Source organism: Simochromis diagramma, unplaced genomic scaffold (genome assembly GCF_900408965.1).
Source record: "Simochromis diagramma unplaced genomic scaffold, fSimDia1.1 OVJJ01000026.1, whole genome shotgun sequence".
Lineage (NCBI taxonomy): Eukaryota > Metazoa > Chordata > Actinopteri > Cichliformes > Cichlidae > Simochromis > Simochromis diagramma.
In genome coordinates this window covers 10,051,075-10,063,210 of record NW_024386985.1, presented here as the reverse complement: position 1 = coordinate 10,063,210, position 12,136 = coordinate 10,051,075, and the positions used below count along the sequence as shown (strand labels likewise).

Sequence of the window (12,136 nt, the reverse complement as noted above, 5' to 3'; positions counted from 1 at the left end):
GTGATGCGTATTGTTAATGTTGCACCCTCAGACAGACATGGCTCCGTTCTCCTTTTGGCAACTTTATTTTCCTCAGTTCAGGTTTGGAGTTTACAGGCAGCATAGCATATCATCAGCAACCCACGCTCTCACGTTCCACACGCTGTTTACTTTTTTCCTTCTTGCACTTACTGATGACATCACAAGTCTGAACTTTGACCTCCTGGAACTAGTGAACTAAAATAATTCACTGAAAATGTGTCCAAAAAAAAAAAAAAACACAATTAAATCAGTATACTCTTTAGAGATTTTTTCAGAGATTCAGAAAATGTCAGTTTTATAGCCACTCTCACATCACAATATTAACATATAGAAAGTACAACATCAAATGTAAAAGCTTGTGTTCCATTTAACCTTTGACCTCTCCTTCAAGGTCAAAAGACTGATCTGACGATCAACAATAATTCCATATAGAGTCTAATTGCTAAAAAAAAAAAAAAAGAGTGGCAAACCATACAATTGAAAATTGATTCTTTACTAGGTTTTCTATTATGTGTAGACACAACACTGGTTCATCCCTTGAGTTATGTGCATTGTTCATGATGAATGACCCAAAGGTCAATGTAAAGTGGTTCCAAAAAAATCATCTGAAAATGGGCCAAAAATGAGGGAAAAGTAGCACTTGAAAAATTTACAAGAAAAACTGAATCATTGGAAACAATTTTTTTTAATAAAAAAATATCAATATCAATGACAGCGATTAGGAATGTAACTTAACGTACATTTACTCAGATACCTTACTGAAGTTTAATGTACTTTATATTAGTATTTCAATGTTGCGCTACTGTCTTTTTACCCCTCTGTGGCCCTGGGACCATAAATGGTCCCTTTAGGTTTTCAGGTACAAGCCATTTGCACTGTGTTGAATAGAATATAGCCAAATTCTCTAAAAAAAAGTTTGGCATAATTTCATTTCAAAATTCAAGTCTGACTTCCTTAAATTAGCTTCAGTGGCTAAGCTAACGATACACATCCTCTTAGAGCCCTAGGGACCATTTTTGGTCCCCATTGAAACCCATTATAAACGCTATTTTTCACTGCAGAATTATTACCGTTAATGTCTTGGTGAATACTTATGTGTCCGTTTCGTTTTGGTCTATGAGCCTTAGAGTTGTAATTTTTTTATTTGTCCACCGGGTGGCGCCCTCGCTCCACATTTGATCCCTGCTGGAAAACAGCGGGCTGCTTGGACAGACCTGCGGAAAATGAAGCCTCATTTCCGGCGTGCAGCAGCGGCTTCGCCCGCTGATCGGGCGGGACCATTTTTTGGTCCCTAGGACCATGAGAGGGTGCATTTATTTTTTTAGTCAACAGGAAATGACGTATTTGTTGTCACGTGGTATCGGACGTGTGGGCTGGAAAAAGCAGTCCCCGGTGATCGTGCCCCGGTGATCGTCGCGACTTACCCCGGCAATATGCACTGATTTCGGCCTAGAGGAGGAGCATTTGCCGCCTGGAGACCATTTTCTGGTCCTGAAAAAAAAAAAAAAAAGGCGATCGAAATGACTGTTGGTGCCAATCTTTAGTCCATCTAAAGGCCTAATTATAATAACAAACAAATATTACTTCAAATGTTTTTTTTGGAAAATATTTAGTTTTTTGTTTTTTGTGGCTAAAAACAGGGCGCTCATGTAATAAAACTGGGATTTAAAGGGTTAAAACAACGAAAATATAATTAAAACTTTATATGAATATTTCAGGGAGAAGTAGTTTTAAAAGACTGACCAATTTAAATTGGAAAAAAATATGAATATATAATCTTTTTATTGCACTTTTGGGGCGGGACCATTTATGGTCCCCAGGGCTCTAAAGGGGTGCATTTTTAAAGGGCCACACAAAGGGGCTTTTTGTTACTTTTCCTGTTCTATATTTTGGATGAAAATGTTGTTCTTTCTACTCCATATAATTCATTTGAACGTCTTAGTTGCTTGAAATAAAATAAACAGTATAAATGATTGTTTACATTTTGTTGCAGATATGTCAACTTAATTGTTATAGATACATTTACTCATCAGTATATGAGTAAGTAAACTAATCAGCGGCTGCATTAAATTGATATGCACATATATGAATGAATAATTTCCATTTAAGAATATGTATAACGTCTGTGATTATGAAAAGTGCAATTCTACATTTAAGTAGCTTAATTATATTTTAAATCGCCCGAACTTTTTTAAGCTACTTAAGTATTATTATATATTTTTAAGTAATGTCTGTTTTTTTAATAATTATCCAACACAAAATATTTCTAATCATGTCTAACAACTTTGCATGTAATAAATCTGTAACAGGGGCGATTGTTATGTACACTATTTTCTACACAGATTCTGCTTGAATATTCGGATTTCCTGCTCCTTTGCAGGTAATAGATTAAAAAATATAATAATAATAATATTTAAAAAATAATAATATAATAATAAAAATAAAAATAAAAAATAAATGCACTCGGTTTGCACGCTTTAACCCATATATTACATTTCATTTCGTTCGCTTACCAACGAACCACAAGACAAACATTTTGGGTTTGGTTTTACGCGGGATTGCATGTATTTTGCGATTTTAACTGCTGCTCTCGCGTTATGTTGGTTGAGATCACGTGAGGGCTGTTGTGTGTCACGTGATATTGTTTTTCCTTATTCGCAGCGGTTTTTGTGGACGAAGTGGAAATGGCGAGAAATGAGGAAAAACAGCAGGGCAGACTGAACAGACTGTGGCTCCAGAAAGAGAGAGACGGTAAGCGGGTAATACGTTTAGTGCGATATGCATTCAGCTGATAAAAACAAGCCGCTTTGGGGGCAGCTAGCTCTGCCTGTTAACTACACTAGTGCTAACCCTCAGCTGCTAGTCCAATTAAAAACATACATTGAAATCTTGTAGTTTACACACTCACCAAAGCTCAAAAAGTAGGAGTTTTGCTGGACTGCATAGCATTATTTGTCCACTGTCTCTCATTCTCACATATTCACTTGGTTTAATACACGTGAAAACGCATATCCGACCATAAGCGATCCCTTCTGAAACCCAGAGATAACCAGAGACAAAAGCAACTAAAATATAAGTTTGCATTTTTACCTGTTGTTATGTTAGAAAAAAGAAGAGTAAGACGACTGTTACATAAAAGCTTTAAGGTGATTGTGGATGATTTCCCAGTAGGGACAAGTAAGTACTTCTTAATCGGAAACTTCCCCAGATATAAAACAAGAGGGGAGTAACTTTTATCTATATCTATCTATAAAGTTAGGTGGATGATACTAGAAGCATTTTCATCAAGTGATTCTGTAAATAAATATTTCATGCCCAGATGGCTAATGAAATTTAAGGTCATTTTCATAAGGCTGCAGAATAACTGCCCAAATAACTGCCTTTAGGTCGACCAAGATGGCTGAGTGGTTAGACATGTTTCTAGATAACAGACACATAAAATATGGCCTGCGGGCTATTCTGCAGGAAAACAAAAATAATTAATAAGAGGCAACATTATGCTAAGAATCTCAAGGCAAGTAACTGTTGTGCTACTGAACTGAATATTTAGCAGGATTTTTTTGTTCGTTAGTTAATTTATCTATGTTATTAGTAATATCTTCCTTGTGACCTTTGACCATGTTTTGATGAAGATATTCACTGGCACTTTGTGCACTTTATCTAAGATGGTATTGCACCTCGTTGGGGGGCTCACTTATGTTCTAGATGGACTTTGGCTACACTGGTTTCTTTTCCTTTACAGAGGGACGCCTCAGAGATATTCATGAGCGTCGACCAAAGCTGGTAATGAAGAAGCAAACAAAACACACAAAAGTCATGAAGTTGTCACCACAAGTCACTTAACTGGCTAATTTCATCAAGCCATTTCCTTTCACAGTCTACTCTTAATTCAGCTGCTGCTGTGAAAAAGTGGATCCCCAGCATCAAGAATGAAATTGAGTATTATCTACAGGTGAGTGTTTGTAACAAAGCAAGATTGGGTTTATTTTATTATTTATTTATTTATTTATACTTTACCAAGTTCTTGTTGTTTTTCTAGCAATCACAACTTTCTCATTATCCGGAGAGGAAGATAGGAGAGTTTCAGCTGCACATTGAGGCCTTAGAGAAAGAGTACAAACGCTTCATTGCCAAACTACGAGTTCTTGATCCATCTTGTAAACACAAGCCATGGACTCCTCGAGCTTATTGCAAACGAAGAGCAGATATGCAAGATTCTCCAGCAATTGGTAAGTAGTTAATCTTCTGCTTTGAGTGAAACTAATAGTTTTTCTTTTTGACTTATGAGAATATTTCATCTTAGAATGTCACAAAAAATACAGTCTGAATGTGTAATGTGGAAATAAGATAAACCATATACATAATTTCCAAGTCTGAAAAGTGAAGCTAAAGCTTAAGTGACTCCTAAGTAACAACTTTGCTACTTTTAGTTCATACTGAATAAAATATTTGTAAATGATGGCCATTATTAGTTTCAGAAAGCAGGATAGACCAGGGCAAGCTGAGCTGGTGAGTGTGTTCTTTGAATTTCACATTCAGATCCATCACCAGCCCGTGGCATCAGGTTTCAAAACTCCAAGATGTTGACGGTGAAAACACTTAGTTGTTTGTATACACTCAACATGGGCATGAATAAGAGGAATGAATGGTACCATCAATACCATGAATGGCAATTTTTCATGATTTCTTTGAACAGTTCTTTTTCCAGGATGAGTTTATTTTGAATTTTCTTTTCAGAGGGTCAAAAGTATATGCACCTTCAGGTAAATCTGGTAATGGTGGTAGCATGAAGCTGTGGGGCCATTTTGCTGTCAGTGGTACAGATACATCACACAAAGTAGACGATATAATGAAAGCGGACTACATTCAACTTCTACAACTTTCCTTCAGTTTAACAGCCAAATGGTTGAAACATGGACACAAGTGTCCACATGTTTTTTGATGTGTTTAGATCCTGGAATGGCTTTGCCAAAGCCACAGCCTCAATCCTATTGAATAACCAGGTCCAATTTAAATGAACTCTAGTAATTTTGCCAAGAACAGTGGTAAAACATCCAGCTAGAGTTATCAAATTATATATTTCATCCTAAATTTTGATCTTGTGTGAATTAGAGAAATTCAATAATAATAATAATAATAATAATAATAATTAGAATAAGTGATAATTTAAACTTCTGCGCCCAATTCCTGTTTTTTAAAAGTCATTTAATTTTCATGTTACATAATTATTCTTCTCTGGGGGAAAAAAAAAACAATTCAAGGAAATCATGAAGAGCCTACAACTATCCTTACATTCATGCTCATGATGGCTGGATGGAAACTGCAGACCACAACTGTAACGCAAGGCCTTGTAACAAGACTTTACTAAACAATATAGAATCTGTGAGTTAGCATATACATCTTTTTTTTATTTTGAGCTGACATTACATTTGACTAATGTAAGGTGTTTACCTTGTAAATATTAACCTCCTAGGACCTGGTGTCCACATATGTGGACATCACATTTTGGGTTGTCTAGACCAGCGGTCTCCAACCTTTTTTGCACCACGGACCGGTTTATGCCCGACAATATTTTCACGGACCGGCCTTTAATGTGTCGCGGATAAATACAACAAAATAAAACTAGTACCGGTACCGAAAAAAAGAAGATTTATTCATAACACACGTGAAAAGACCCAGGAAAACCGAGTTAACGATCAAAACGATAACAAAATAACGCTGAAAACCGATAAAAACCCTGAAAACCACACATTTCACACCTGAGCCTCAACTCTTGTGGCCCGGTACCAAACGACTCACGGACCGGTACCGGTCCGAGGCCCGGGGGTTGGAGACTGCTGGTCTAGACCACAGTACTAAATTTGGCTCTACAAGGACATTATGCTGCCACTGTTCTATCAAATTTTAAAACAAATGTCCTCATGTGGATATCAGGCCCTTGTAGAGCAAAGTCAGGTAAAAAGTCAGTTCTTTGTTTTTTTTTTGTTTTTTTTTATCAGGTCCCAATCAGCCCAAATAGCAAAGAGAAATTAAAAATGCACGCCATGAAAGAGAAGGTTAATGCATCATTACGTTCATACTACATAATGCATTTCAATCTCTCATATTGATACTCAGTAAAATATTCTATAATATTTTTGAGACCACCTGGGGAAAAAAATAATAATACAAAAATTAGAACAAACAGTTATATCAGTAACAACACAATTTTTAAATTGCCAGATGTAGCGTAAAAAATTTATATTAAAACATAATCATCTTTAACACAAATTGTTATCCTGTGAAATTAACATTGTGTGTTTTGTTGTTGCTTTGAGACAGTGTTAACAGTCATACATATATCTCACGTGTGTTCACTTTTATTTACAGTTAAAAACCCTCGGACCCTGTGACTCACAAAACGATGGCAGTCAGCAAAATGAAAGTGGCTTTATTAGCAGAATGGCAGGATGTTTTGCACCCACTAAGCTGGTCTCTGAAACCTCAAAGGCCATGTGCGCAATTCAGGACCAGCCGCTTTCTTTTGATCAAACTCGGCTGGCAGTGGCTGCTGCTTCATTCAGAGGAACACCAGTTCAGCCTAGTTCCTCTCAAACGCAGAGTCTTGCCAGGATCCTGCAGTGTGGCTTGCCAAATCTTAATAATCCCCTATCAAGACAAATATATTCAGAGAAAAGCAACGACGGGGTATCAGAGACTGTTGGGCAGAAAGCTGCCTTCCAAGAGAATAACTCAAACTGTGGAGCAGCAGGGAGGATACCTGGGAAGTCATCCAACATTGAGACAATGGAGGAAAGGACTGGTCATGTCTTGGGACTAGACTGTTATTCTTCTTCTGATGATGACTCTGACACATAACTTGTTTTTTATATTACATATTTTATAATACAATGGTTTATTGAAAACTCTTTCATCTCCTGTGTTCATTTAGCACATCCATCCAAAGTTTATATTAGCATATAAATGTCTCTTGTCATATAATGTCATAACAATAGCTTCATTTATGAAAACTATGAAGTATTTTAGGACAAAGTTACAAAACCTGCTGTGTAAGGAAATTGCATGTTTCCAAAGAGGATGAGTAATGTCGTTGATTTCAGGTAGAGAAGTTCATTGTCATTTTCAGGCACTTCTGAGCAAAGTCAGTCATCCTGACCACATCAACTTCCATTATGCAACAGAAGAAGAATGTGTGAGAAGCCAACTAATTGATAGAGTCACTTGCTGATTCAGTGATTCATTTTAGTCTTCTCTTTCAGGTTATATTAACTGGAGCAGCCGCGTAGACGGCCTGGTTAGACCCCAAAACCCCACCCTCCCACCTAACCCATTCTTTGCTGCTAAAGCTGTTGCTACTGTTGCTGCGAGGACCGCTTTCAGCATGACACTTCTGGGAAACAGATACATCAGCTTGTAGACTAAATGCAGTCTGTGCAATTTATGGTTAAGTGTGACGTAGTTGCCATTTTACTTCGAACCTATTGCACACTTTATGGTGGAGTTCCCACTGTCTCTGCATGAACTAGGAAAAATGAAACAGTTGTGGACAGGACTGAGGACTTGCACCGAACTGATTAAAATATACCAATACCAAAAAAAGATAAAGACTACAGAATCTAGACAATGGGCGTTATTAGTTAAATTCACAGCTGATGTAAATCGTTTGCTTCGATGCAGTTCTAAATGCCTTGCAGCTCTCTCAGCTGCAAGGTCGAAACTCGAAAGACACTTTTTTTTTTGTCCCAAGAGCCCACTAATAGGGGTTACTTGTGCTTGTAAGCAGAATTTTGTGATTGAAAGATAATAGGTAATGGAAACTGCTGCACCCACAACTATGAGATGGCAGGCGCATTTGCTCCATATCCTAGGAAACCAACCCAAAATGTCAGTAAGACCACAACGCTATTAACAATGCACTGAGCAGGGAGGGAAGCGGTGTGTGTTCAGCTTTCCTGGAAGCCCATCTCTGAGGTATTGGTTGGGGTTGAGTCTCACCTCTGAAGTATCGTTGCTGTCAAGTCTTCACGAGCAGACGGCAGGAAAGCCAGTGCAGAGATGTGCGTTCTTTTATGTGGCAGCACAATCATCCCACCAAGAATACTCTGTGTGCTATTGAAACTGCTGTATCACTGTTTACTAACAGACTGTGTCTCATTAAGAGTAAATCAAAGGAAAAATACCATTTGGTAATGACGTGTTTATTCTCTAAAACGATTCGGATTTGTGCGACATCTCTCTCTGGTTCAAATTTCAAGTTTCAGTTTGTCAAACCAGAAAGGCCAGTAAAGAAGCTCAGAACTATGTCAACTGGGCGGCTAGACTTTTTACACTTTTCTAACATCCAGTGCAGGTGATTGTAGTTGCTCAATCTTTCCTTTTGTGGAATTTGTGAAAAAGTTTCACGTCTCAAGTGACTTGTAAGGTGGTTAGTGAGGTGAGGGTCAATTGAAACCTCTAACTTCCTCTCTTCTCAGACTTAGTTGCACAGTACACTCATATAGGTGACCTATGAAGCATAGTATAACCAAATTATTTGATAACGTTTAAATAAAAAGTTACATGGCAATATTTTGAAAAAAACAAACAAACACAAAACAACCCAGAGGAAATAAGCAGTGGTTAAAATTTTCATGTAAAATGACATGCTCTCTTCAATGCGTGGGAGGGTTGTGGGTGGTGAATGCCTTGACAGCTTCTTTTAAGTCAGAGGTGCTCAGACAGAAGCACACACCTCCTTTTTGCAGAGGACATAGATGCACATATCTGTCACACATCACAGATCAGTGGTATGGCCTGCACCGTGAACTTTGAGCAGAACTATCCATTTCCACAAATGTTTCTTGTGGATGGAGGAGGGGGAGGAAGACAGCAGGATTCTGCTCAGCCTCCAAGTCTTATACCCTGCTGGTCCTTCCCGCCTGCCCAGGAGAGAATGAAGAGCCGTGGGAAGAGTAAGGGCTGCATGGGAATCAGCCCCGGGCTTGCATTGGTCGTGCTCTTTCTGTTTCTGCTCGTGTTTGCAGCCCTGGGATTTGAAGCCCTTAAGATTTCCAGGATAGAGGACCAACTGAGGAACAGTGATGGAGAGGTAAGGACTAACATGGAAAATTCATAAGAATGAACAAATCCAACGATCTTACAGTGAGTTAATAAGCTAATGATTAGTGCAATCAAGAAAGAGATACAGTAATGATGACTCTTAACAAAGCAGGGGAGTAAGTAACATTTGCAAAGACATAATTTTAATAACATTCCTTTATGTTCGGTTTTGGTTTTTCAGATGTGTTAATTGGTGACACGCACCAAAAGTGAAAAAGGTGACTACTGTCACCCATGCATAGAGGGGGAGTGATGGGTAGGTGTAAGGTGGGAGAATGGAAGAGTAGTTGGAAAGTTTAGCAGACCAGCAAAGTTTACTAATTAATTAACTTCGGTTTGGCACTGTTTACAGATGTGTTATTCTTTAGCTGTGCCTTGACATTTAAAAGGCATACCAAGGGCTTCATTGTTCCATCTGTGGTCACCAGTCCAGTGAGACAGGATATCCTCTCTCTGCGAGTTTTAGAAATAAGCACTGAGACACAGCGTCTATGATGTGGTATTGAGACTTCTATGTCACTTTTGTTTTACTGAAGGTGAACCAACCTGCGGCTGAGTTTAGTGTACCCCAGAAGCAAATCGGTAGGCCTCTCTCATCACACAGCTTTTTTTTTTCCCATTAAAGAATAAGAAAAGATGATGTGACTCTAATCTGTGTGTTGTTTCAGGTCTTGATGAATCTGGCCTTAATGGTCAGGACAAAAGCAAAAGATCTGCAGCACATGTGATAGGTAAGTCTTTTTTTAAATTTAAGCCATGCTCTTTGATTGTTACAAACTGCACATTTGTTAACATCAGATCTTTCGTTTGGCAGGGCGAATTGAGAAAACAGAACACCCTATGACTTTAAGATGGGATTCAAGGACGAGTCGGGCATTCATCTCCGGAGCAGTGGCTTATCTCACTGCAGATGGTGCGCTGCAGGTCAATGAGACCGGATTCTACCACATTTACTCACGGGTTGAGTTGATCTTTAAGCAATGCTCACTTACATCCTCATTTGATCACACTGTGTTTGTGAGGAGAGCAACAGATACCCGACCTCTGACTTTGATGAAAGCCCACAGGGGGGGCTTCTGCCCTCAGCAGACGAGCTACTCGTGGACCACAGAGAGTTACCTCGGCTCGGTCGAGCACTTGGAAAAATATGACAGAGTTTATGTGAATGTATCCCACCCAAGATATCTTAGTCACTCGCATTATGGCAACTTCTTTGGTCTATACAAAATCTAAAGAATCCGGGGTGTTGGGCATTGTGTCCTATATTGAAATTGTACGCAACTGAATGTAAACAACTCAGGCAGAAGTGAAACTTACTCATTACTTTACTTGACTGATATATCAAATGTTATTTCTATCATACACAATAACTGCACTCTGCATAATATGACCTTTGAAGGTAAAAACAGGGAAATGGTGCACATTCTCGTGAATGGCACCTTAAAAAAGGCAGTGACATTAAATTAACCACATGCAGAAAGAAGTATTGTGTGTTTTGCTGATAATGGGGGAGTCACTTGACACTAAAGTTCTGATTTAATTTCAGCATTTTCTAAGTATTTATTTTGGTTTTGATCTAAATATTTGTCTATAAAACTAATGTTGTTATACTTAAGTTTAAAAGTATATACAGATAAAGTATATACTCCTATTTTCTTTCAACAGGAGACGAAAGAGCAAACATTTGTTAATAAATAAAGTATTTCCATTTGACATCTGGTGTGTGAGGAGTCTGTCTTATGAGGAACACCTACATGAGTTTTGAGTATGACCACTGGAAAGTATTCACATGAAGACACCAACCTGAATTTACTACTGATAATGACCCTCATTTCCATATGTTCCACTCAGATTCAGCATCAGTTTAACACTTCAGGAGATTTTCTTTAAAGCTTTCAGTTAAATCTGAAAAGGAGCCTGAAAACCAGCCAGTCATTAAAAGCTCCTTTTCCTGCTAATCGTTTCATAGATGATTTAGAGACCACGCTGCATCTGTACTTGCATTTTTGCAACTTTTTTTTTTTTTCTCAGTTTAGCACCCTCATTGCTCTGTTCTTTTTCTGTACACCACAAACACACATGTTAGTAGATGTGAGAAAATGCAGCTTGGGCACAAATGAAGGGACAAAACTGAAACAGGGTTGACGTGTTTCCTTCCTGTGAGACTATCACGAGGGTCGTGCATGCGTGCATCCTGATTTATGTGAAAGACTTTGTGCTTAAAAGACACTTGTACAACTGTGAATGAGACCTGACTAATCCTTTAAAACATCATAATTTGGATTAAACTATCTCTGCAGTTATTGTTTTCACAGTCTTTAATGATCAGTAAGAGCAAAAATGAAACATATTTTTCATGCACTGTGCAGTCCTTAAAGGAAGTCTACAGTTGAGCAAGTGAAGTGCATTTAATTGTGTTTCTTTTGCTGTGCTAAACAAATTCAGCGTCATTTAGTGAACCACGTCTGTTCTACTTTGCTGAGGCCTCACCTCCAGCTGCAGCTGTACAGAGTTATCTAGAAAGCGTTATTCAAACCACTGCTGTGAAGGTGTTCAGCGTTAACTCATCGGTATAAATCCGTCTGGTGAAGCCTTGGTCTAGGCTTGTGGTTTCATCTTGTTCCAATATTCACTGTTTATAATCATCTCGATACTGGCTGTTGAAAGCAATACTCTATACTAAGTCTCGCTTTTGCCTCCAAAGCCCTCTAAACCTCTGAAGACAGGAATATAATTGCTGCACTTTATAAAACAAATCCAAATGATTGCATTACTGCACAATCTTTATTGTACACACATTTCACTGTGGTGGCCCTGCAACTGAAATCCTTACGTTTAAGCTTTTGTAACTTTGCATAAAAAGTTGCTAAACAAAAACACACATTAAGATGAGTTCCTCGGTAAGACTTAATCGCAACCTTATACGTCTGACAACTAGATTAGATAGTATGTGGCAAAAGAGTGTTGTATATATATATATATAGATATATGTATAACTCAATCACACGATCAAGCT

The 12,136-nt window shown here is 38.2% G+C and overlaps 2 protein-coding genes across 2 annotated transcripts; both read left to right on the top strand.

Annotated features, from left to right (window-relative positions):
- Positions 1–2,626: 2,626 nt before the first annotated feature.
- Positions 2,627–6,929, top strand: si:dkey-86e18.1 (uncharacterized protein LOC557342 homolog). Its single transcript, XM_040040108.1, has 5 exons — positions 2,627–2,772; positions 3,764–3,804; positions 3,899–3,973; positions 4,061–4,250; positions 6,391–6,929. Exons 1-5 carry the CDS (start codon positions 2,706–2,708, stop codon positions 6,411–6,413), a joined length of 396 nt encoding a protein of 131 aa, XP_039896042.1. The 5' UTR covers positions 2,627–2,705; the 3' UTR covers positions 6,414–6,929.
- A 1,819-nt stretch (positions 6,930–8,748) lies between these two features.
- Positions 8,749–10,603, top strand: faslg (Fas ligand (TNF superfamily, member 6)). The gene is made up of 4 exons (XM_040040107.1): positions 8,749–9,109; positions 9,657–9,702; positions 9,789–9,851; positions 9,935–10,603. The coding sequence occupies exons 1-4, from the start codon at positions 8,810–8,812 to the stop codon at positions 10,351–10,353; spliced, it is 828 nt and encodes a 275-aa protein (XP_039896041.1). The 5' UTR covers positions 8,749–8,809; the 3' UTR covers positions 10,354–10,603.
- The last annotated feature ends 1,533 nt before the right edge of the window (positions 10,604–12,136 follow it).